We start from the raw sequence: 27394 nt of genomic DNA on the forward strand, positions 1-27394 counted from the left end.
GGCGGAAATTCCGAAATCCACAATGCAATAGGTGAACTGCAATATTGCGGCGGAACACTGTATAAAGAACTATGTCCCCTAAATTAGAAACTGTAAATGAATGAGAAACACAGGTGATTGTACACAGTATATTTCTTATTTGTCCAACTTTAATCGATGTGTAAATAACACAGACCTACTTACCCCCCCCCCAACAAAAAAACTCCCCATATGAATGACACCAAATGACTGGTAAGATATACAGTAGTTTGTCATGGCTTTCTTTTGGTAGCTCCAGCGCATCAACTTTATCTATCAGCAAAATGTGTCAAGTTAAAATACTTGAAATGTAATTAATTCAACGTGTACAGAATTTAAAGCGCAAAGTGGAGAAATAAATTAAGCACAGCAGGCGGCACAAGCACTGGGTTAAAAATACTTCATACTATGTGGAATCCAAACATTCTTGCCTGTTAACAGTCCAGCCAATACTGCAGCTTGCGCACAAGGAGCTACACCTGCACCCGCACACACTGTATAGCCGACCTTGTGAAAAGATCTTCCGGCCTGCGAGAGAAGTTTCAATATTCCAAGAGGACTGAAGAGGCCATGTTCAGGTTGGTTGGGGTGTGCGCCTGTCCACTGTCCTGCATGAGGATGCTTCTCAGGAGATGGTTGAGAACTCTTTGAGAAGCACATCCTGACTCAGGGTGTTCAGAGACACGTTCTTCCTCACATTCAGGCTGATGGAGCGCACCTGAAAACAGACACGGGACAGATCTTCGTCATTCCAGTCACTACTGCAGACCCTCGCACCATCCACGTTGTGTACTCTTTGTGTTACACAGGACATGGCTTTTCAACAGCATCGCCGCTGTCTAAGGATAACGTTACAAATCATGAACAATGTTGACTTTTTAACACAGAGATTCTTCAGTTTCTCCAGCAGGAACTAATAAAAAATGAAACTAAACAACCAATGAGAACCTGTTACATGATGTTATGTACGAGTAACAATATATAAAACTAATTGTTGAGGCGAACCAATTGATCACTTAAACATTTCAAAAACAAAGTACATGTCAATGGTGAGCGGGTATCGATATTCGGTTTCACTGAGAACTTAAGAGTGAATACTTTTAATGGCATCAGTCTGAATAAAAGTGGTATCGAACACCCTTCATGGTTTCTTATAATTGCAACATGACTGTGGTGGTATGAAGATGTGGATTAGCTCGGGTATGTCCAGACTGAAGGCACAGGTACCCAGTGAAATGCCCACCACTGGTACACAATGTACAACAGTGATGTTTTCTGTTGTTAAAGCTGATCCCACCCCCCAAAATATATATATTTTTTTAAATCACTATTTCAAGGGCTTTCCTGTACAGAAAATCTCACCAAATTGGCAGGGGTGTTCATCCTAGTGACACTGTCTGAAAGGGGTCCCAGGTCTTTTGCACAACAGTCATTTTGACATAGCACAACAGCAAACAGGACAACAGATCCCCCCCCCCCACCCCTGGTTGGAAATGTGAGGGGTGTCCAACTTGCTGGTGTTGATCTGAATGTATAAACACAATGCACTTTGGTTCTCTTACCAGGTCCTTAAAGAAAGCCGCCTCTTTGGGCTGCTCCGCGTATCTCTCAAACTGGTCCAAACCGTCTTGCAGCTTGAGTGTCAGGGTGTCGTAGTTGGAGCGCACCACCTCCAACACCTGACGCAGCCAGAGGAAAAAGGCACACATTGCATGATACGGTCTTGTACTGAGACACTCAAATATTCATTCGGGTTTAATACTTCAGCACAACATTTTATTTATGAGGAATCACATGCCGCATCAAAATCATCATAATCAGCTGGCTCCCTCTAAGCTATTTCCAGCTCTTCTGCTTCAACGTTTGCATCATCCACTGGCGCTCTCAGCGCCTTTATTCCAAATGACAAAACTTGACAAAGTGTGTGTCTGCGTTTGACCAGCTGAGATGAGAAGCTGGAGTGAAATCAGAGCTAATTATGCGAACATTCTCCACAGCTCTACCCCTGACAGTTACCCTCTCAGTCGTGAAATAGGCGTTAATGCGGACATTTTTCATATTATTATTAATGACACCGAAACATAGCATAAAACGTTTGCATTGGAACGCTTTCCTCCACGAACAAAAAATGCCGGTGATGTGGACAAATGGAAGCATATCGATGTAAAGTGTAGGTTGGTCCCATTTATTGCATTCACTCACCATATGGTATGCTGTATGTCTAAAACAGCTGAGTCATCACTTTTAGACATTTTACTTTGATTAATCGCAAGCTCTCCACACATTTGTATTTGTAGAGTGGCGTTATGATGAAAATTCATCCCATGTCTGAGTGTTGCCTCCCTGAGAAAACGTGGAGGCAGTTTTGAATGATAATCTCAATTAATGTGTTTGCACTCCCGCTGGCCCCCTAGGAAAAGAAATGAAAAGCATAGAGGTGGGACAGTCAGAGGAGGAAAAGTGTCAGCTGTGACAAACAGTTTGGAAGCACACAAAAAAGCAAATACAAATGAAAAATGGAAGGAAAATAAACAGAGCATGAAAGAGGAATCCAGAGAAGACAGGAGGCTGGAAGCTGGCTCATGTGACGCTTGAGCAAAGACGCTTTCGCCCACAAATGCAACTCACCGCCACCAAGGCAACGCTCTCCATCATGACGCAGGCACGTGATTCTTGTGTTTTTGTTATCTCAAATAACAAACAACACAACCGGGCCCATGCTGGGGCGTGTTTGCATTTTAATGTTGGTCTATGGTTCTAATATCATCAATCTTCTTCTGTCACTACCAGGAACAAAGACACTACCGGAAGATGGTGTACAAGTAGGTAGGTGTGTTCACTCAAGGTAGAGAAAGGAAATTCAACACTTAATGCTGCATTTGAGGACCCAGTGTCAGTATCAGAACAAATTCAATACCCTGCAGTCAGAAGTCAGATAATATTGAGGTAGATGTGCTAACCACGAGTCCACTGGGCTTCTCTCGTCTAATTTTTAATTCTTTGTCACGCAATGTGAAATCTAGCTGCTCAGTCACAACAACATTCCATTTCCCTAGCTTCCTTGTTGTGATTAAGTCAAGCAGAAAAGAGTATAGTGGGATTATAATGACCATATCCATCACTCATCATTTTGAAAAATGTTTTTTCTATCCTCGCCGTGCTCTCATTTGACTTTAATGAACTTGTCTCATCATCTGTATATCCAAGCGTTTCCTTAACGAAAAAAAAAAAAGTCATTTAGTGTTTATGTGCGTGTTGACAAAACATTAAAATATTATAATACTTAAACCAGTGCCACAAATGTAGGTAAACTGATAACAAATCTGGCAAAGGCAACAATAATAACTAGAATGACCACGTGTTATGGCCAAGGTACAGTGTGTAAAAGAACCTCTCTCAAAATATTACACAAAACATTTTCCAAACTTTGACTCCAGCAGAAGACAACACCAGGTCTCAGCTAAAACATGTAACTGAGGATCTGTTTCACACAGGGCGATCCTAATTAGACCACACTCAAGGAGCAGGCACAAGATGGAAGGAACCTTGCTTGTCTGATGAGTTTCCATTTCTGCTGCATCATTAAGAGGGACAGATTGATGCATTGGTCGCTTTAGGCTGGCGGTGACATAATGTTGGGGGGCATATTTTCTTGGCCCCCAACTACACATCCATCCAACCCCTTTTCTATAACGCTTGTCCTCATCTGGGGCGAGAGGCGGGGTACACCCTGCACTGGTTGCCAATCAATTGCAAGGCACATACTGTACAGACGAACAATCATTCACCCTCACATTCACACCTGTGGACAACTGAGAGTCAGTAACCTAGCATGCATGTTTGGGACTATGGGAGGAAACCGGCGTACCCGGAAAAATCCCACGCATGCGTGGGGAGAACATGTAAACTCCACACAGGAAGGCCCGAGCTTCAAATGTAGAATCTCTCAACTGTGAAGCATACCTAGTAACCTAGGACGCTGTGCTGCCTTGCCTTAACTAAGAAATGTTTAAATGCAACTGCCAATATGACAATTATCCCAAATGTAGCATCTTATGAATGCTACTTAACCAACGAAAATACAATACATAATTTCAGAAAGACCAAATAATTTCAATATATTTTTTAGCACTCAAATGGCTTCCACATGCACCAGATCACAACCAAATAGACGGCGTTGGAAATGTGCTGGAATGGGAGCTTTTCATCATGGACAGCATCAATGGTAGCTTTTGCTAACACATAATCAAAACCAAAATCTCAGAGGAATGCCATGAAGAATGAAGGCAGAACTGAAGTTAAAAAGGTTCTCACCTTCTAAAGCACATGTCAAACTCAAGGCCCGGGGGCCAGATCCGGCCCGCCACATCATTTTATGTGGCCCGCAAAAGCAAATCATGTGTGTCAACTTCCATGATTCTTGCTAAAATCTGTTCATTTTTGTATAATATTCATATGTAATAAATAGTAATGAACTATTGTAAGCATGTTTTGCCTCCAAACCCCTTTTACAGTTACTTGAACATAGTTGAACAAACCATTATCCTTGACTTCTGATTTCAAAACTAGTTATCCATCAATTTGTTGTCTATGTGTAATAATATGATGAGGTGATTAAACATTGATATGGTTTTACGATCATAATTGCCCTCTGCGGAAAATCATATCTACAATGTGGCCCGCGACAAAAATGAGTTTGACACCACTGTTCTAAAGCAAGCTGTTGCTAAGACTGTGGCCTGTGGGCGCGTCTAGTCTGGACGCGTCAAAAAACAGCTTGCTTTTTCCCAAAACAAATTTTTGATACTGCTTATCCTTTTCAGGGTCAGGGGAGCTGAAGCCCATCCCAACTGACATCAGGCAAAAGGGTAGACTACAGAGTGGAGACTCAATCACAGGGCACATATTGGTAGAGCCGGGAAGAATCTTTGTATCTCCAAAACCATAACTTTGCAGGAAAACAAACAAACAAACAAAAAAGGCATGTTTGTTGAGTCATTAACATTGATTTGTCAAAGAGAGCAAGCCATTTTCAACACTAGATGGGTCAATAATTTTAAAAAATAACAGACCCACATGGCGACTCAACAATGGAATAGGCTCAATATGAAAAAAAAATAGGATATTGACCAATTTGGACAGAGGTGTCCGCCCGACAGAGACAACATGGACAAACAACCATTCACACTGACATTCATACTGTCTGAGTGGGCACTGAACCAACACGACCTGGAAGGAAGTGGGGTGAGTGAAACACTACACCATTGGTGACTAAAATTTATTTCTGACCTTGGCAAACCCCAGTCTGCGGGCAATATCCAGCCCGTCCAGTCTCTGATCGGCCCTCGCAATGTTCATGAAGTCAAAATAAAACATCAAATATGCGGTGCTTTTCGTTTGATAGCGGTGCTTCTATTTTGATGCACACGCGTGTGGATGTACAAGCGAGGCAGCTAGCAGGCATTAGAAGTTATGTCAGCAGTGTTGTCAACTTAGCAACATTTTCACTATATTTAGTGACTTTTCCAACCTCTCAAGTGACTATTTTTCACAAAAAAGAAAGAAAATGCCAACAGTGGTCTATCTGGGAGTCCTGACGAGGATCGGCTATGAGTTCGTGGTTGGTGCTCAAACTGTCAGTACACTATAAAAATGTAAAAGAAAAAAAGAAAATTCTGTTGGCATGCTTTTTGTTAATGTGATGAAATAGTGATATAATGTTATGTGCATTTATGTAGCCTAATCTTAATTACTGCTTGTAAGTTTGTCATAATATGTATTCCCAATTAGAACAATATACTGAATACTGGCACCCCTTCATTTTTTTGCAGAACCTGTATAATAGCTTCATAAATAAATGGAAATGTACCAAACCTATATCATCAGGATCTTTTAATTGGCGCTGCAAAATAATTTTAGAAAGAAAATGGTTTTTTTTGTAAATATTGTAATTTCAAAGAAAAAAAAACAGAACACAACATGTGCCAGAAATATTGGCACCCCTCCTTAATATTTGGTTGCACACCTTTTTGGCAGCGATGACAGCCTCCAAACGTTTCTTGTATCCATTTATAAGCTTTTTGCACTTCTCAAATAGTATTTTCTCCAACTCCTCCTTTGCAATTTGTTTAACCTCTTGAACATTTGCAGGGTTCTTTCCCCAATGGAAGATTTCAGTTCCCCCCAAGATTTTCAATTGGATTGAGATCAGGACTCATTGCTTACCATTTTTAAAACAGTCTATTTTGTTCCTTTTCAACCATTCCTGTGAGCTTTTGGATGTGGGCTTTGGTATATTTGTCTTGCTGGAGGACCCATGATCTTCGCCTGAAACCACATTTCACGCTAAAATCTCTTGATAATTTTCTAATTTCATGATACCTGTGATACAGTCAAGGCCTCCAGTACCAGATTTAGCAAAGCAGCCAAACAGCATTATGGATCCATCACCATGCTTGACTGTTGGCAGGGTATTCTTTTCCTTAAAGGTTTCATTGGACCGTCTGTAAACATACTGTTTGTGTGCCTTTCTAAAAAGCTCTATTTTTGTTTCATCTGTCCATAAAATATTATTTATCATTTGCTGTTTGGTATCAGACAAGTTGTCTATAGAATAATGTTGTTTCACTTGATTCATTTTCTTCAGGAGATATTCCACATTTAGGACTTAAACTTCAAGGGTGCCAATAATGGTGTGCATGACTGCATGCAACACAGATGAGGTTAGCATGTTGGTGTGGCCCTCGACAGCCGTCCCAGTTTCTCATGTGGCCCCTGTGGAAAATTAAGTGCCCATCCCTGATGTATATGGTTAAAAATAAATAAATAACAATACCATTCATTGTATAATACAAATGAGTCCCGTCTCAATTTTATGTAATCACACACCCAGCCTGAATGCTAATGAGATATTGATCTTTTGGTGTGAATGTGTACATTACCTGCTCTTCTGACAGTTGTGAGATGTGGTTCACAGCAGCATATGACTCAATCTTGGGGTTAAAATGGTTGATGATTGCCCTTAAAGACAAAACAAACGTGTTAGTGAGTATACAGCAACATGTGGCTGAACACCTCATTCACTATTTACAGAAATTAAATTTGCTGCTCCAGTCTACTGCAAAAGACTTCATCACAATTTTGGAAGCAGGCTGCTGGGATTTGCTCCTAAAAACCCACAAGAGCATTAAGAGCCACGAGGCACTGATGAAGACCTTGCTCCTAAAAACCCAGAAGAGCATTAAGAGCCACGAGGCACTGATGAAGACCTGGCTCACAGTCTGAGTCCAATTCATCTCATAGGGGGAAGATGAGGTCAAGCCTCAGCAGATTGCAGCAGAGTTGGCATAATGCACACCAAAGATTGGGCTGATCATACAGAGATGCAAACTTTTCAAAAATCTTTTAAGCACAAATACTGTACAAATAAACAAATATATTGGAGCTCTTTTGATTATTAAATATGTTCTGAATCCTATTTTGTCTTAATTTAGAAAATTGTAGAACAATTTGATCTGCAGTGAAGTACAGGCTGAAATTCATGGTATGTTAATACATGTTTAGAAAACTGCAGCTAACAAATCCAAATAAAGGTATACCCAAATAATGTATTAATGTGCCGGTTTGACAATATAGCAGGTATGCAACTGTTGAACTGCTTTGTACCTCCTTTTTATTTGACAGGATCTAATTGGCTGGTTCATATTTACCGAGCATACCGGGGAATTTCAAAAAGGCAATATTTTACTGCATTAGCATTCCATTCTGGATAAGCGGTGTAGAAGATGGATGGACGGATGGATGAACAGTTTTATAGGCCCAAGTATAAATAGATGCCATAAGCACAAGCGTGAGGTGCAATCGTTCAGCTTTTACTGGTGTTATATATGAAATAAATTATAGTGACAGCAACGCCGAGAATTCTGCTCCATGGTTTTTCTGCTGTCATTTACGTGGGGAAGGCCATTGAATGTCGGCCGGGGATGATGGGGGAGAAATCAAATTAATTTCACCATCTGACCTCTTTATTCCTCCCTGCCTTCATATATCTAGTCTTTGGTAAATTATTCTTATTTGCTCGCATCCAGCTGCCTTCCCTTCAACCTTTACAACGACCAATTTAAGCTCTGTGGAGAGTGCAACTGATTTGGTGAAATAAACCTCAGGGAGACACCAGCTCATGTGAGCAGTGAAGAGACCTCAAAGCCAGCGTGACCCCGATGGATCATGGATGAGGAATTACTTTGCGAGTAGGAAGAGACAGTATGCGTGTGAACCTTACTGAAGGGCAAAGCGGGGAGATGGAAGAAATTCAAACAAGGATTATTAGGTTGGGATGGAGAAACAAAATTATATACAAATGAATGATTCACTCCATTTTGACCTTCTCTTCCACATTCTTCATTACAATTAATCAAACACAACACATTTTGAATTTTTACTCTTGCATATGTTTTTGATGTGTGTGTGTGTGCGCGTGCGTGCATTATTACCGAACATTCACGAGGGCATGTGTGACTTTACTCGCAGCCTCCTTCCACTGGCCAGTGTTTGTTGACACTCTCAGCACTGAAAAGCAACGAGTCACAGATTAAAACAGTTCATTTAAAAAATTTAATTAAAACATCGGGCCACCATCAGTTCACGTGGTTACCTCGAAGTGAGTTTGTTCTGTTTTGTGCTTGCATGTTCTATCTTGGTACCAATTATTTTTCCCAACCATGAGTCCTCAGACAGTGAGTGTTCAGAAGAAGAAGCAGATGACCATTGAATTAAAACTTTAAATCATAGAAAATGAGCAAGTGTACATGTAGTCGGCTTGGCGAAGCAGTGCAAGCATAGTACTTCTACAATATGTACCACACTGAAGCAGAAGAAGTCGAGAAAGGCTACAACACCCTAAAATCTGTTAAAATAATTTCTAAACTGCGACCCTCTGTCAATGAAAAGATGAGAAGCTGCTGAAAGGGAGGATAAGTATAGGAAAAAAGACTAAAGCAAAACATAATTCAAGAAAAGCTGTTTATTTCTTGACATTCTTTTTTTGTTAATATTATGTTTTTATACAGTACAACACTGTACAGTGCTATTTTTATCATTAAAAATCATCATTATGTTAAGTGTCATGTTAAGTACTTTTCGGGGGGCTGAATTGGATTCATGGCATTTCCATTCAATTTAATACTGAAAGTTGATTTGACATGACTTATTTGAGTTAAAAGCATGGTCATGGAATGAATTAAACGCATATGTCAAGGTACCACTGTATAACAATACTTTTAAGAAATCAGAAAGTATATTTTCTATATATACTGATAGCAGATTAATTGCAATTAATTAATTTTTCAAATTCTTTACAAATGAAATATACCCGTTAATTGTCCGTCATTTCTGAACAGCAAATTTAACAATGTGTAATTTTAAGGATAATAAATTTATTAAGGATCTGTACAGATGCTGTTAGAAATCCCTAAACTGTCAATGTCATGAATCATTTAGGAATTTTAGCAAGTTTTTTATCCTTAGTGCAAGGACTTCAGCTTTACTTGGTTAATAAATGCTTTAAGTAAATTAAACGTACCCATACAGTAGAGGTTGTCAAACACTTGGTGCATTCGTACAATCTCATAGTAGAGCTCATCATAGCTATTAGATGTTGGCAGAAATGTGTCACCATATGTGATGAACATGTTGAACAGGTTTACCACCTGGATAGGGAAACAGTAAGGCCAAATCATTTAATACTACAGTACTCTAAAATCCAAGGCAGACATTTATGCTACAGTACATCATGCTCCCACCTAATTACCGGTAACTTGATTTGCATCCTAAAACAATATAAGGTGTATTGGAAAGGTTCCAGGACTGATGTCACAAAAGATAAGCTTCAAAACCAAACTTCCAACAACAAGTTCTCCCTTTTTAAGTAATCCCACACACTTTGCCAGCCTTCTGTGACACGTCCTGAACTACCCTCCGCAGCTCTGTTGTCACAGCCATCTTGATGTTCTGCTCGTCTTCAAAACAGGTCACCTTAATGTCCCCCTTGAGCTTTGTAAAGAGGACAACTAAAATGACATGGAACAAGACGGGACGAGAGGGAAGGTAGTCCAGCACGGCAATGTTCTTCTCAGTCAGGAACTGTTAGATGCTCGTGACATTGTGAGCAGCGGCGTGTTGTCATGGTGAAGCGGCCACGAGTTGTCCTGCCACAATTTTCGCCTCTTCTCGCGCAAAGATCAAAGCAAACGTCTCTTTGTAGACGAGCTGGTTGATCATCTGGCCCACAATGAAGGGTGAAAACTCATAGTTTGGGTTTGAAATATAGTATTTGTGACATCCGTCTTAAAACCTTTCTTACACCTTGAAATTGTTGTGCACTTTCATCACACAAAAGAATTTCCTGGCACTTCTCTATATAGCCTTTTTGTCTTTTTTAAACACTGGTTTGTGTTTCTTACCAGTAGTGCCAGATGAAAGATGTTGTGCTTGGCAAGCAGTGTAGATTCATTTGACAGCAGGAACTTGAGCAGGTTGATGAGGGCTATGCAGGGGGAGATGAGCACTCATAAATGAAAAAAAAAAATCCAGAGGGTTTATAGACGTCTATGAGGAGAAAGATATGGCAGCACCAAGCTTTGTTCAGTGTACTGTACATCACTATTATGACAAAGTAGGACAAAGAGAAACCTATGCAATAAAGCATTAAGAAATGTGCTTTTTAAAACACATTGAAAGGTAACAAGCATCTGCCGGTTTAATTTGACTCATTTTGTTTTCCCTCTATTATCACTGCCACAAGCAGGGAATGCGGTGCCATCTAGAGAATGAAGCTTGATTATTGGTTTGATTAGAGGAATCAGTATTCTAATGAGACACAGCTCAATGGGATCATTAAAAAGTGGAATGTGATCCTGTGTTGTGTTGACCAGGCTGAAACCAAGGCCACCACGATGGATTGCGCTTTCTTTAGAGACTCATTATCCAAACTCAATGATGCAATTTATTTCCAAATGCACATGGCAATGACTTTAGAGCAAAATTGCCTTTCGCTTGCAAAGGGTTTAAACTCTTACACAGTGATGCACAACAAATAAAAGCATCAAGAGATTTACAACACATATTGTACAAAAACAGTGTTTCCCAACACAACAAGGAGGAAAAAAGATGAAAGAGGGCAAAATTGGGACCTTGAATGAAAAAAAAACCCAAAAAAACAACTTTAACATGTTATTTTTGAAAATATTTGAAACTGGTAGATTTTGTTAATCATGTTATCAAATGAAAGATATATTGCAACCAGCCACAAGATCACTCAAAAAACAAGGATACCTAATACAGGGATCTCGTTTGATGATCAGGGACGCAAAAAGCATGGTGAATCTGCATCCACAAACGAATGGCGAAGGAGGGAGCGGAAACTGGGCAAGCGCAGAGGTGTCCGAGCTAGGCTAGTGGCTAAACCACACAAGCCGGCTATTCCCTCCATTGTGTTAGCCAACGTACGCTCTCTGGACAACATGCTGGATTACTTTCGACTGCTCCTCTCTACCTGTAAGACTGTGGGAGAGTGCTGTGTTTTTGTGTTTGTGGAAACATGGCTTAACAGCGTTCTAGGCAGCGCCATTCAGCTTGACCAGCTAGCATGCTACCGAGCGGACAGAACTCTTGCGGGAGGCAAGACTCGCGGCGTCAGACAACACTGCTCACTGCTACTGGAGTTTATGGCTCTGAAGTGCCGGTCGTTTTATTTACCAAGGGAATTCAATGCCATACTACTTGTGGCAGTCTATATTCCTCCAAACTCCAGCAATAACAGGAGTGAGGCGCTAAATGAGCTATACTATCATTATCGGTGAACAGCTGACGGCCCACCCAGATGCTTTCCTCATCCTACCTGGGGACTTTTAACAATGCTCACCCCAAGGCTGTTTCCTAAACTCTACTCAAATATTGACTTTCCAACACAGGGAAATAACACTCTGGACAATGTGTTTACCCCCCTGAGAGGGGCCTACAAGGCCCTTCCCCTCCCCCACCTCGGCGCCTCAGACCATCTCACTGTTATGCTAATGCAAGCTTACAGACCACTGGTTAAAGTCTCCCAACCATTTCGGAAACTGGTATGAGTGTGGCCATAAGGGTCCCTTGAGGCACTTAAAGTGAACTCCGATTACAATGACATGTTTGGTATATATGATCTCTTTTGACTTAAGATAAGATACAATTTTCGATAAACATTTCCAGATTTATGCATTTTTACAAATCGTAATTTCAACAAAGGCTGCCATTGTTTTTTCGTCGCATTGCATTCTGGGTAGTGACGTCAAATGGTGATGTGCCCGATGCCTGGAATTTTTTGCAGTAGCCACAGTAGTGGCCCCTGGCAGCGATGAACGCTGTTCAGCCATTTCAGTTCGAGGCAGAGTGTGATCAGGGAAATGAGGAGAGAGAGGAAGAAACAAGAAATAAGGATGAAGATGACAGGTGTGAAGAAACTCTAGTTGGTTATTTTCTGTGGTGTATTTGTAGTTACTGCTTGAGTATCTGTTGTAAAGAGCTCCGTTTCATTTCTGCCGCTGCTCATGGTACTTCTTTCGTTTTGCCCGGTGTTATAAATGTATTCAGTGATAACTGAGAGTAAAGTTACATGCATACCTAATTTACTATTTTCAGATAACATACCTGGTCGTGTTCTGAGGGACTGTGCAGCTGAACTCGCAGATGTCTTCACGGACATTTTCACCACCTCCTTGAGTCAGGGTGTTGTCCCTACGTGCTTCAAAGCCACCACCATCATTCCGGTCCCGAAGAGGTCGTCTCAATCCTGCCTCAATGACTACCGTCCGGTAGCACTCACTCCCATTCTGATCAAGTGCTTCGAGCGGCTAGTCATGCACCACGTCAAGTTCTCCCCCCGGACCGGTCAACCGAGGACGCCGTCTCCACCGCTCTCCACTCTGCCCTCACACACCTGGACTCTAAGGACTCATATGTCAGGATGCTGTTCATAGACTTCAGCATTCAATACCATCATCCCGAAACAACTGAGCTACAAACTGGACCACAGCTTCAATGTGCAACTGGCTGGTGGATTTTCTGACAGGGAGACTGCAGGCAGTACGGGTCGGCAGCAACACATCCAGCCCCATCACTCTGAACACGGTGGCCCCTCATGGTTGTCTTGAGCCCCCTCCTCTTCACCCTGCTGACCTATGACTGCACACCAGCATACAGCTCCAACCTCTTCATCAGGTTTGCAGACGACACAACTGTGGTGGGTCTCATCAGCAACAGGGACGAGACAGACTACAGGAGTAGCGCCTGGCCGTGTGGTGCATGTACAACAATCTCTCCCTGAACGTGGACAAAAACAAGGAGATTGTTGTAGACTTCAGGAGAGCACACTCCCAGCATGCTCCCATGAACATCAACGGTGGGTGGGTCTCATCAGCAACGGGGACGAGACAGACTACAGGAGTAGCGCCTGGCCGTGTGGTGCATGGACAACAATCTCTCCCTGAACATGGACAAAAACAAGGAGATTGTTGTAGACTTCAGGAGAGCACACTCCCAGCCTGCTCCCCTGAACATCAACGATGCTGCGGTGGAGAGCGTGCGCAGCAACAAGCCCCTGGGAGTGCACATCACCGTGGACCTATCCTGGACCAGCAACAACTAATCACTGGCCAAGAAAGCTCACCAGCGTCTCTACTTCCGGCGCAAGCTGAGAAGAGCCATAACCCCGACCACCATCATGTCCTCGTTCTACAGATGGACCATAGAGAGCATCTTGACCAACTGCATCACTGTGTGGTACGGAGCCTGCACCGCATCCTGCCGCAAGACTCTCCATCGCATAGTGAGCGCAGCAGAGATCATTGGAACCTCTCTTCCCTCCCTGCAGGACATTTACAGCACCCGCCTCACCCACAAAACCCCCCTTGCGGTTTTGTCATCTAATTTACAAATGTCTTATTTGCCTTAGTTCTCTGACCTTGACTATGTTGCACACGTCACCTGACCTTTGATATTTGCACATACAATTAATACTTTTTACACTGCATATACGATAGTTTATTGAGCTTTTATATTTCTGTTATTATTTGTACTGTCTTTTGTAGCACCGCGGGCCCTTGAGTATCGTAATTTCATGCATATTGAAGAATGGACAATAAAAGTACCTTGTTTTTTTGTTTTACTCTGACAAGGACAGTATAACGCAACCATAGCGGTAAATACAGTGTGCTTTTTGCTCAGTGTCGTCACTTTGTGACATATGGCCAATTTGATTATCTATAAGTGGAAGAAATTTGAGTCAAGTAAATGAAAAATGTGGCAAATATGGCCAGATAGGAATAAGAGTAAAATGGATCATCAACATGTACCCAAACAGAGGAAGGTTTTGGTGAAGGGAGATGAAGGAAATATTTTTCTCTCTCAAGGTTTCTTCATTTTAATTTAAACAAATGTAACACTTCCAAAACTTGTAGTAGTACAAAGAATATTCCTTTTCCTAGTCAGATGGATTAAGCTCATAAATGCACAGCCATGAACCTAATGTATTAATGTCACAAAATGCTAAAATGCTAACTGCTTGAGTGAAGCTGCACAAAGGAAGTTAATGCTTTAAAAAAAAGCCTCATCTTTTATGCACAATGTGAATTCAAGAAATAAAATCTGTTAGTTATATAAAAAAGGAAACCAATTAGTTGTACGTGAAAGGTCTTATTATCTCTTTTGTATTCAAAATTCCACTTTCACCAAGCAAAAATATAGTTTATCCAAATAATCAATTGTTTGATAGAATTTTCAAGTACTAAAATATCAGTTAGCTGCAGCCCTACATTCAATGCCCCCTATTATATTGTGATATTTTTATTGTTTCATAAAATCCCTGCTTTGGGTCCCTATGTGATTAAGCTGCAAACAAATTTATCCTCAAATTTTGCAAAACTGATGAAAAAAAAACAAATATTTTGAGCCTTGTGTGTGTGTCTATGTTGCTGAAGTGCTTCAGCGAATCATGATCCACTAAAAGTACAAGTATCAAACAAAACGGCATATTATTATCTTTGCAAATCATGATCCACTAAAAGTACAAGTATCAAACAAAACGGCATATTATTGTCTTTGCAAAGGCAGCTTTGATACAGGTTCTTGTCATACTTGGCAAATAAAGAGGATTCTGATATTGCTGCGGTGGTTGGTTAATGTGATGTCACAGTTGATTTTCCTTTTTAGCAATGATGCTTACCTGACCATAGCTCTCTCCAAGTGTAGTGTAACCTGATTCTGCACTTCTTCTGGTAGCAGAGAAGTTTGTGAATGATCTGAACACAGCGCCTGATCAGGACATAAACACACAAAAATGTGATGGCTATGTATGCAATTTTGTGTGCCCCGAGTGTGTATTACATTTACTCACAAGTATAAATCCATGGGGAAATCCTTCATCATGTGTGTGACAATAAATTCTACCATCAGATCTATGGAAAGTTTAAAAAAAGCAGTTGGAAAATTAATTGTAAAAGCTGATATCGCTTGAAAAATGTCCATAAGGCCTATTAAAGCAAATATGTCAGTTACATTGCAATACACATAGGACCACTGATAACAGCGTATAATTATAAACAGGAATTAAATCAAACCTCCAAGATGAGGCCAATGTGACAAAAACATGTAAAACATGTTCTTACCTAGAACTGCACACACCAGTGGAAGACAAGGGATGTTCTTCTCCACGGCTTTCTTTCTGTGCCTCATGGGCTGCAAAAGGGAGATACATGACACGGACATGTTCATTTGACTTGATTGCCTAACTTTTCAAACAACAGCTCCTGGTTCATACAACACAACATTTGTACTCCGTAACAACCGAGAACAGAGTCATCAAGATAAGTTTGATTGTATGTCTGCAGGTTTTTGGCTTCATTATCATACACAGTTTCCTTGTTATTATGCTGAATATCATACCTTACCATATTTAAAACAACATTTAACAAGTGCTGCAGACCTTTGCCGGATGAGGAAAATGCAATGTGATTATAAGCATACAGCAAAGGATTCACTACCTTGTCTCCAATTTCCTGAAAGCTGGTCATTGAGTTGGTCAACATTAAATAACAGAAGAAACGTTATTCCTTGTTTTAACCCATTGGTCACTGTGATGATGAAGGATAAAATTAAAAATCTCGACATATTAGGTCAATATAAACCAGTACTGGTAGGACAAAACAGACTATACATTTTCTATATTTCTAATAATGCCCATTGACTAACAACGGCTTCAGAAGAGTCCATAAAACAGATCGACATGAGGCTGTTGTGAGAATCTTTATAATCAATAACCTCTTTCAGAATAAAATAGTTTTTGATAAAAGAAAATTGTTCTAACACCTAGACACAACTGAGGGTGTGCCTCAGTCTAACTAATCTATCAATAGTTACCTTTATCACTCATATCTCCAGACAAACTTCTTTCGTTAAAGATTTGCACTAAAACAGTAGATCAGGTCATTAGGTCAGAAAAACTATGGATTACTTAACAATAAAGTTAAAACCTCCAACACCGTCAGCCCAACCAATAGCCAGTTAAGAAAAGGCTGTTTTGTTCTCCTTACAGTCAAAGAGATAAATACCACATAAAGGATATTCACTGATGTCATGACATAATCTCTATGATGAATTCAGACTATATTCAAATAATTGTTTCAAAAAGTCATGACCATGACAACACACAAGGTGACATGATAGCACAAGCATACACAATAAACCATTCGACATTTTCATACCATAGACTCACCATTCTATGTAGACTGACTCTGAAGTTCATATTGTCATCGTGCAGAAACGCATCAGCATACTGGTCCTGTCATACATCACACATACATCACGTGGTAAACACAACCTCGATCCATGGCTCAGGGGACTGAAGAATGTCAAAAGTATATACACTGCTCCTACCTCAGCTATACATGTGAGGATGATTAAGCAAAGTCTGGCACTGTTGAGTCGATGCTCATCTGAAAACGCGCAACATAACATCATAATTTCAGGACATGTACATAGATCATGTAAGTATCAATGGACTGTATGAAAGAAAGAAAAGGGAAGCATTAAAAGAAAGAAAATGGAACAGGAAAAGTAATACTTTTACCTTTAGTATCCTGCATTACGATGGACGCGTACTTGAGGAAGGTGATAAGAAGGTTGCTTGTCTGGAGGTTGGGATCGAGTGGCAGCTCTGGGTTGTTCATCGCTACACAAGGAATGGACAATTAAAACTTCTGCCAATTTAGGTTTACTAAAGGTGCACGTGCACAAAAAAATTCTATTGAATGAGTTTAAGTCCATCCATCCATCCATCCATTTTCTACCGCTTATCTGGGTCGGGGCGTGGGGGCAGTAGCTTTAGCAGGGACGCCCAAGACTTCCCTCTCCCCAGCTACTTCATCCAGCTCTTCCAGGGGGGATCTCGAGGCGTTCCCAGGCCAGCCGAAGGACGTAGTCTCTCCAGCGTGTCCTGGGTCGTCCCCGGGGTCTCCTCCCTGTGGGACGTGCCCGGAGCACCCCACCAAGGAGGCGTCCGGGAGGCATCCGAATCAGATGCCCCAGCCACCTCATCTGACTCCTCTCCATGTGGAGGAGCAGCGGCTCTACTCTGAGATCCTCCCGGACGACCAAGCTTCTCACCCTATCTCTAAGGGAGAGCCCGGACACCCTGCGGAGGAAACTCATTTCGGCCGCTTGTATCTGGGATCTCGTTCTTTCAGTCACCATAGGTGAGGGTAGGAACGAAGATCGACCGGTAAATTGAAAGCTTCGCCTTTCGGCTTAGCTCCTTCTTTACCACAACGGACCGATACAAAGTCCACATCACTGCAGACGCTGCACCGATCCGCCTGTCGGTCTCCCGTTCCATTGTTCCCTCACTTGTGAACAAGACCCCAAGATACTTGAACTCCTCCACTTGGGGCAGGATCTCATCCCCGACCTGGAGAGGGGATGCCACCCTTTTCCGACTGAGGACCATGATCTCAGATTTGGAGGTGCTGATTCTCATCCCAGCCGCTTCACACTCGGCTGCGAACTGCTCCAGTGAGAGTTGGAGCTCACGGCTTGATGAAGCCAACAGAACCACATCATCAGCAAAAAGCAGAGATGCAATACTGAGGCCACCAAACCGGACCCCCTCTACGCCTTGGCTGCGCCTAGAAATTCTGTCCATAAAAGTTATGAACAGAATCTGCGACAAAGGGTAGCCTTGGCGGAGTCCAACTCTCACCGGGAACGAGTCCGAATTACTGCCGGATATGCGGACCAAACTCTGACTCCGGTCGTACAGGGACTGAACAGCCCGTATGTATCAGGGGGTTCGGTACCCCATACTCCCGAAGCGCCCTCCACAGGACTCCCCGAGGGACACGGTCGAACGCCTTCTCCAAGTCCACAAAACACATGTAGACTGGTTGGGCGAACTCCCATGCACCCTCGAGGACCATGCCGAGGGTGTAGAGCTGGTCCACTGTTCCACGGCCAGGATGAAAACCACACTGCTCCTCCTGAATCTGAGATTCGACTTCCCGACGGACCCTCCTCTCGAGCACCCCTGAATAGACCTTACCAGGGAGGCTGAGTAGTGTGATCCCCCTGTAGTTGGAACATACCCTCTGGTCCCCCTTCTTAAAAAGGGGGACCACCAACCCAGTCTGCCAATCCAGTTTAAGTCTGACCAACAATTCACCACAACTCAGTTCCAGGTCAGTTAGTCCCTTACTAACATTAATCAGAAAATCCATGAGCCTTGACTTGGCCTTCTAAAAGTGAAAGCACACCCTTGTAGTGGTGATACTCATTCTAGCAAACATTGATAAGAGAAGGAACGTCTCGGTTTATTTGCTGGAACTGCTGTGTCATCTGGACAAGCATCTCCAGCCACTGAAAAGCTCTGCTCGCAACTGCTTGTTTCATAAATGATGAAGCGGTCTACTCCTTCCTACTCCTTCGCTCAAATGCTCATTTGTTTCCGTTGTCCTCCGATAACTGCAAGCCCACAGGACAGGAGGACCATTACCCACTGTCTGTACAGATTCCATCACAGGGAGTTCCAGTGCGCTTGTACATCCCTGACTTCAGGTACACGTGTAATCAGATTCGAAGGCACGCTGAATGTGACAGTTTCATCTCAACAGAGGAGTTAATATTTCATCCAAGAAATGACTCTTGTGTTTGAAGCAGCTATGGGCAAACTAGCCTGAGATAGAAACATGCGCCTATTAAAAGTAACAGCGTGTGCAACCCAAACTGTACGTGGAAACGCAAAACGAAGAGATTCAGTTCGATGAGAAACGTGTTACTAAGGTGTCTTACACCTGTCGTGGCAGGACCATTAACTGAACCAACTCTACCTTTTGTAAAACAAACTAGTAAATATTTGACAAGGCTGCTGGTGTAGGTGCCTTTGTGTGTTCAGGAATTTTTGGTCTTGGCAGGACAAAGTCGCAATGTTTGGTAAAGTAGTTATGAAAAATGCATGTTGCAACAAAGTTAAGCTCAAACTGAGGCAAAGAGGCAGAGAAAAGCTTTCAAAATGCTTTGTTCCATTTTGCTGCCCGTCCAGGTACAACCAAATAGTTTAAAGGGTAAGTTATGGTTTCAAGCTTCTGTAAATACATATTTCCAGTGGACGCTCTGGGATACTTCAGATTGGAAAGCAACAGTTTGCTGGGGGCAATGGAGGGGAAACTACTTTTTCATTCAACAAATTCAAAGGTTGTAAAACTAATCAAACATGCTATTCTTTTTGGTATGTCTCCCTAACAACTTGGCAAAAAAACAGCTCTACGGTTGTAAGCATACATTGAATAAAAAAAGAGAACAACACACTGTCTAGAGAGGGTGGCGTTGTGCCAAGCGGCGTTGTTGGTGTGGTCTGCGGTTGGTTGGTCGGCGTAGCTACAATGTCAATCTCAGGGTGGCTCTGTGGAAAGACCAAAAACATTGAGGATGTTATTATCAAAGGTGTCACTCAGTGAACAACAGACTCGTGTTTCCATCAGTGCGCTGAGAAAAACAATAGCAGTAAGAAATGAGCGTTAGGACCTTCGAAGTTATCTATGAGTTGACTCAAAAGAACAATACCATCATCTCTAGGGTTATGACTCACTACATAATATCTTCATGAAGGACACAGGGTTTAACATGTAGCTCAATGTGTGTGGACACTCGTGCAAACAACTAGAAAAGCTTTGAATGTTACCTTGTGCTAATACAGTGATGAAGTTGCGGTTGAGATGCACCGCCTCGTACAGTGCCAGCAAAATTGCTTCATTGGTCCTGCAGACAAAATAGAAATTCAATGTCAGAGCGAGTAGCTTCATTAATAGAGAGAAATATACACACAAAAATAACATCCTCAGCACGACAAATATGACCCATTTTTTCCAATAAAATGAAAAACAAATGGAGCGAAGTCTAGCTTATTACACATTATTATTATTATTATAAATAGTCCTTACCAAATCAATTTAAAGGTCCCATATTTTGGCTATTTAGACCGCCACTGAGTGACTCTCTAACATGGACTTAGTATAAAAGTGTAAATTTAATTTTAAAAAAAGACCTTGTTTTTTGTCGTAAGAGTGTCCTCAGACCGCTACCTCTGTTTGACCCAGTTTTGTATCCGCTTTGTCCATATTTGGCCAAGACCCCCCCAACCCCCACCTTTCCTCTGATTGGTTGCCTCCGTGTAGAAGACTGACTTGTGAGAGCACACGTTATGTTGACAGCTCTGGCTTGGACCTGAGAGGTAGGCAGAGAGCGTTGCTAGTGACGTAGATAAGCCCTGATTTCAGGCCTCTTGGCAGAAAAACATTTGGAACTCAGGAATGTGTCGACGAGTTTAATTCATATTTCACGTTTACTGAGGCACCACAGAGACAATATTACATCCCAAATACTAGAAGAAGTTGGTTTGGCAAAATATGGTACCTTTAGGTATGAGTCAGCAACACAATAAATTCACCATTCGAATTTCATCCTCAAATGTTCTATATGTTGAGTTTCATGTGTGTCGCTGCACTTGAGGCAGAAATAATTTTTTTTTGTTTTATAATCAAGAAGAATGGTAAAGAAATGGTAAGAAATTGATGCAAACAAAACAAAAAAAATGTATTGCTAATTTTTTTTTAGATTACTTAGCACTTACTGAACAGACAGCTTCTCATCTGCATCTGCTATAAACATGCTGCCCACCTGAGGAGGGATGTAAAAACATAGCTCTACTTAACTATTGAGAACAATAAATCTCACCATCAATACAAAATATAAATATCCTTCCTTTCAATAAATTGCAAGGAGGAAATACCTACCATACTAGTGAGGGTGGAGAAGAAGCCACCTTGGTGCTCTTCCTCTTTGTCTTTATACTGCCTGTAGAGAAAGAACAAATAGGGACAATTAACAGGAAGAAGGAAGGAATGAAGTTTACAGAATTATAGGTAGAGTCAGACAAAGACAAAGTAACCAAGAGCCTTTTGTACTGTATACACAAAAATGGTTGATACTAAGTTTTCAATCATCACTTGGATACATTTGTCCAGCGACACAACCACTTACTTTAGAATCAGAATTTTAAATCCAAACCTTGGTGCATACAAAAACATTGCTGACTGACAAAGGACAGCAGGCTATAAATAACTTTTTAAGATTTTTTTTTCAGGCAAGTAGAAATAGAACATTTATTTAAAACACCAAAATAAACTATTGGTGCTGGTGGGCTCATCATTCTAGACCATTTGTTTTTTTAACACAAAAAGGAGGCGGCACGATGGACAACTGATTAGCACATCTGCCACACAGTTCAGAGGACCCGGGTTCAAATCAGGCCTCGCTTGTGTGGAGTTTGCATGTTCTCCCTGTGCCTGCGTGGGTTTCCTCCCACATTCCCAAAACATGCATGGTAGGTTAATTTAAGACACTAAATTATCCGCAGGCGTGAATGTGTATGCGAATGGTTGATTGTCTATTTGTGCTCTGTGATTGGCTGGCGACCAGTTCAGGGTGCACCCCGCCTCTCGCCCAGAGTCAGCTGAGCTAAGCGCCAGCACACCTGCGACCCCTATTGAGGATAACCAGTTAAGAGAATGGATGGATGAACATGAAAAGGATTACATTACCTGTTATATTCTGTTAGAGCGTGGTGGACAACAAGCCCCATTCCCTGAGAGAAAAAAACAACAAAGATGAAATTTAGATTTGAATGAAGTTGGAAGACCAACTCGAGCAATGGATTAATGAGCAAAGAACAGCCGGGAGAAGCGTCTCAAGTCATCATTCGACTGAGTGCAATAACTCGGGGCTTGCCATCATTCCGGGAGGCTTGACGAACCGCTGGACATCCGTGTAAACAGGGCGTTCAAAGTGAAGTTGCGAGCGGCGTGGGAGCCATGGATGATTAGTAAAGCTGCGAACACAGCTTTACTAAGACTAGGAGGCAGCGAGTTACGCAACAATTTGTGAATGGATGCTCGGGCTAACGTGTCTGCTTGCACTGTTGTTCGAACTTTCGTAAAAGCCAGCATCATTTCGTGAATGGATTGTGGATGCTTGTTCAAGCTTTCGCACGTCAACGAGACTGACTCGAATCTGCCGTGTTTGATTGAGAACTTGCCCAGCTGTTCATTTTGGATACAGAAGATGAGGACTTTGATGGACTTGTGGATGAGGATTGATAAAAAAATAACGTGAGTACATAGTTAAATACTTCAATAAAGTACAACCGAACTCAGTTTTGCTGCCGCTGGCTTTTTAAAAACATTGTTTTTGCGTGCATGCATGCTACTGTATGTTATATAATAGCGTATGTTTTACCATGCCTGTGCCCAATAATTCGGTGTGCCTTATGTATGTGTTAAATACAGAAATAGACTCCGTAACTGAGACTGCGCCTTTTAATACGGTGCGCCCTATGGTCGTGAAAATACGGTAATTAAATTGTTTTATCTGTACCTTTATCCAGATCCTTGCCAAAATCGAATCGTTTCTCTTAGAGCTATGATCGCGATATTGATTACGGTTGATCAGCTGTGAGCATATTTACCCGATCATGCGGAAATGTGCATGACAATGGCCAATGGCATGACAACATCATTTCAAGAAGTACCACCAAGTAATTATGTGGAAAGCATGAATATTTGAGTAGCGTCAGCACAGGCCCCCATTGCTGCTAGCACATCTACAATTAGCTGTTCAGCCACTACTAGCGGGGCAGCATTGAATCGTGTGATCTATCTTCAGGCGGGAGGTGGGTACACTCTGAACCGGTCGCCAGCCAATCGCAGGGCACATAGAAACAAACAGCCATTCACACTCACATTCACACCTACGGGTAATTTAGAGTTTTTTATGTTCATGTTTTTTACTTTTTTTTTTGCTTCATAAGTTAATAAAAGGTGGCATGGTGGACGACTGGTTAGCACATCTGCCTTACAGTTCTGAGGACGGAGGTTCAAACCCCGACCCCGCCTGTGTGGAGTTTGCATGTTCTTCCCGTGCATGCGAGGGTTTTCTCCGGGTACTCCGGTTTCCTCCCAAATCCCAAAAAAACATGTCGCATACCCGCGACCCTAGTGAGGATAAACGTTACAGAAAATGGATGGATGGATGGATGTTAATAAAACTATGCTCTACTTTCTTTAGTTTCCAGTACAGATGCTTTAAAACTGGCGGTTTAAAAACAATATAGAGAAATCGTGATAATGATCACGATTGGACAATATAAAAAATTATAGTGAGTTACGCACTTTGCATGTCCCAAACCCCTACAAAGTTTTGAGGAAACGTGTATTTGTATTTGTACAGAAGGCCTATTGTACATGACATACTTACATCCAGTGTTGGCTCATCATCCACGATGGAGAGCTTCACAATATATGGATTTACAGACTGGAGGGAGGGAGAGGGAGAGACAGACTGAGAGAAAGAAGTGAAAATAGAGGCCTAAAGTATTTATTTAAACAACTTTGTAAACTACACTCAGAAGTGCACTGAAAATACAAAATCACCCCAAGTCCAATCAAGGCAATTGCATTTATTATATTACTAATATTGGTGCATTAAGTGAGTCAAACAAACCTCATACTTTCTGTAATTGACCAGTAGGGCCAGAAGAACGACAGCATCATAACCATGCTGCCCTCTACTGGACACATCAGAAAGAATCTGTGGAGGAGATGGGAGTAGAAACACTGATGACCACCAAGTGTTTTAGAAACAAAGCAATCACAATACGAACACACTGCAAGAGTATGTTCAAGTACATTGTGTATTTTTACAGTCAATACTCGCTACAAGAGAATGTTAACAAGTGATGACTGTTTGGCAAGTGATAATAGTAGACAACCAACTTTCAGATCATCTTTTTTCCCCAATTTGAGCGTTTTTACTGAAATACTGATTTTATTTTATTTTTTTAATCCAACTTGGGGAAAAAAATCCAACTCCGATTTCTGCATTAAAAAATAACCAACTGAACATAGTACTTCAGTATGTGTATGTGCACTTTCTGTTCAAAATCAACTGCATGGAATTTTCACACCCATCCATCCATCATTACCTGTAGAATGGCTTCAAAAATGCTGTTGATCATCACATATTCCAAGATGGTGTTCTGACTAATATTGTCTGTTACCTGTAAACACACAGTATAATCAAGTTAAAAAAAATAGTCCCTGACAATAACAGTAGCAACTGTACACTTCAGAATCAGAATTATCTTTATTTGCCAAGTATATCCAAAAAACACACAAGGAATTTGTCTCCGGTAGTTTGAGCCGCTCTAGTACAACAACAGACAGTCAATTGACACTTTTGAGACATAAAGACATTGACAAAAAACAGTCACTGAGCAATAAGGGGTTAATAGTTATCTGGTAATCCCGGTAGATTTTTTTGGGACAATTGTGCAAGAGATGCAGAGTCCTCTAGCACTTAGAGCAGTTCGAATGACTAGTTGTAATGTCTCACCGTCACCAAACACAGCAGAAGTTTGAGACAAAGGCTCTTGAGACTCTCTGAGCCGTCTCCACAAAGGAGGCTGTCCAGTCTTTCCATTAAGTCCTGCAGCAAACACACCATGGACTTTTACATTTTCCATGGATATGCATCAGAAAGATTTGTTCTTCCATATTGTATATTGACTGCATACCTTCATCCTTTGCTCGGCCTTGTCAAAGCCCACAAGCATATTAATGATGTCAAAGCCAGAAGCCGACTTGTTCTTTTGATGAACTCCTCGGAAAAGTGCACATAGAGTCTTGGAGAGCAGCAAGAGAGAACACAGGTGGCACAAAGTGAGAATTTGGTTACAGTTTAAACATCCAGCACGCAATTCAGTCCCAAAACTATAGTCACCTGCAGAGCATTGACCACTTTGATCTGATGCTCCTCTCCGAGAGCCTGAACGCTGTGATGGAAGAGAGAGTTGATGTTGTCCTGGACCCGCTGCACCTCCTCGCCATCTACATTCTCCAGCTTCGACTCCAGGTACTCCAAATTCACCTAGAAAATGAGGCATGACATTTTGAAACACACAAAATGCAGAACAACGCTTGACATGCAAATGAATGGAGGACAATGATAGACAAAGTAGCAAATACAATGTAAAATACATACAGACCATGCAAGTTAGTCAAATGGAACTTTATCACCACTATAGGCTGACTATAATGGCGGTAATTGGCATGGATGGATTTTATAAAGACCACATTCATGTATTACACTTAAGTACTGACTCTATATTGTACCTTCATCAGAAAGAGCTCATCCCAGAAGCGAGGGTTATTCTTAGCTGGGTCCTCTTTCTAAAACAAACATACAATACATTGTTTCCAAACCTAATATGCTATAAATACGTAGTGCTACATTGTGGATGTGTGATGCACGATACTCACTGCGAAGATCTCGTCATACATCAACACCACCTTCTCCTTAAGCGACTTCTTGGAGGACGATGTCCTCCTCAGCAAACCTGCCTTCTTCTCCACCTGAGACATGGCTAGGTCTGAGGATATGGACACATACATAAATACAAATATAAACAGGAATCACGGATAATACTATACAGAAGACACAAACTAGTATTAGCTATAAGATAGTAATCATCATACAGAATGTTACTCAGTTTGCAATTGTAATTCAATAACGTACTTTATAATTATCAGTATCTTGAATAGCAGAGGCGCTGATGTTAGCAACTATTATAACCCAAATTACCTACGTATTCAACGACTCGTACTCACTGTCAGTCGGTTGACAGTTTAACCAAAATCCACAGCAAGATTTTCACAGGGAAATTTGCAATTGTGCAAGTCATGTAACATGCTTATCAACTGATTTTGGCCAAAATGAAACGCTCATGTTTATGGTATGGGCACCTAACAAGCTAGCGTTATCCAAGACGCAATGTTCGTTAACTAGTCTTCACTTTACCTAATTTGTGAACAAAATACTATGCGTTCATCGTGTTAGTGAAGGTATTTTCGTCCCCTGTTAATAATACTCAAGTAATTCACGGTTTGGGACTCGACAGCTAATGCTACCTAGCTCAAATCTGACAAGAAAGCGAAGTTAGCATCCATTTAACGAGCTTTTACAAGGAATGTGTGGCCGTGGACATTTTACGTCATTATTGGGTTGCATTGTTTGGCCACGTTTCTGCATTATGCGAGTGATGGTTCTTACCTCACTTTGAATGTTTGATGTGTATAATGTAGGTCATAAATCCTTAACACAACAGTAGCTCCTCAACTAGCATACTGCTAACTATTGCGGAGCCTTCTACTGGTACATTGTGTCACTGCACCCATATGCACACATACAGTACAATACAGTACAGGTATTTTGCCTCATAAAAATATATTTTGTTATAAACAAAGTTGTCATTGGTCAATAACTTAATAAAGATTCATTTCATTCTGTTTTGAGTTGTTGTTTTCCCTTTATTGCGCATTGAGTAACACGTCAGACAGCCGTCTCATTGACATTTTGTATTAGTATTGAATTTAACAATCCTGTATGAAAGAAAATCTTTTGACTTTTTACATTTTGTGTCTTTGTTTGAATTGATCATCTATGGTTACGTACTTTTCAGTATGCATTCAGCAAACATCTAAATGTTCGTGTGCGTAACATTTTGTGAACCATTGTCACTTAACATTATTAGTTACATGTAATGTTTATTCCAGGCAATTTTTTATACCATTCACTAATTATTTGTATTACAACTATCCATTGTGTGTGATACTCCTCCTTGACACCAATGTACCGTACACTGTTATATGACCCACGTTATACTGTACCTCTCAAGCTGAACAAT

At 41.3% G+C, this 27394-nt stretch overlaps 1 protein-coding gene across 3 annotated transcripts; it reads right to left on the minus strand.

Annotated features, from left to right (window-relative positions):
* Positions 1 to 58: 58 nt before the first annotated feature.
* armh3 (armadillo like helical domain containing 3) lies at positions 59 to 26854 on the minus strand. 3 transcript variants are annotated; one of them, XM_061679098.1, is made up of 26 exons: positions 26761 to 26854; positions 25971 to 26080; positions 25824 to 25880; positions 25432 to 25578; positions 25226 to 25333; positions 25045 to 25137; positions 24635 to 24709; positions 24154 to 24240; positions 23908 to 23964; positions 22197 to 22240; positions 21390 to 21450; positions 21227 to 21273; positions 20280 to 20355; positions 19906 to 19999; positions 17177 to 17278; positions 16984 to 17042; positions 16823 to 16888; positions 15717 to 15786; positions 15446 to 15506; positions 15275 to 15363; positions 10479 to 10561; positions 9599 to 9725; positions 8511 to 8586; positions 6960 to 7038; positions 1581 to 1697; positions 59 to 736 (listed from the first exon to the last, which is right to left on the minus strand). In XM_061679098.1, exons 2-26 carry the CDS (start codon positions 26070 to 26072, stop codon positions 644 to 646), a joined length of 2070 nt encoding a protein of 689 aa, XP_061535082.1. In that variant the 5' UTR covers positions 26073 to 26080; positions 26761 to 26854; the 3' UTR covers positions 59 to 643. The 3 variants fall into 3 exon arrangements, with proteins under 3 accessions (XP_061535082.1, XP_061535084.1, XP_061535083.1); XM_061679100.1 differs by lacking the exons at positions 59 to 736; positions 1581 to 1697; positions 6960 to 7038; ... (1 more) ...; positions 9599 to 9725; positions 10479 to 10561 and adding an exon at positions 12753 to 13374 and having other exon boundaries at positions 19906 to 20000; positions 20281 to 20355; XM_061679099.1 differs by lacking the exons at positions 59 to 736; positions 1581 to 1697; positions 6960 to 7038; ... (1 more) ...; positions 9599 to 9725; positions 10479 to 10561 and adding an exon at positions 13222 to 13537 and having other exon boundaries at positions 19906 to 20000; positions 20281 to 20355.
* Positions 26855 to 27394: the final 540 nt, after the last annotated feature.

This window comes from Phycodurus eques, chromosome 6, assembly GCF_024500275.1.
Source record: "Phycodurus eques isolate BA_2022a chromosome 6, UOR_Pequ_1.1, whole genome shotgun sequence".
Classification (NCBI taxonomy): domain Eukaryota; kingdom Metazoa; phylum Chordata; class Actinopteri; order Syngnathiformes; family Syngnathidae; genus Phycodurus; species Phycodurus eques.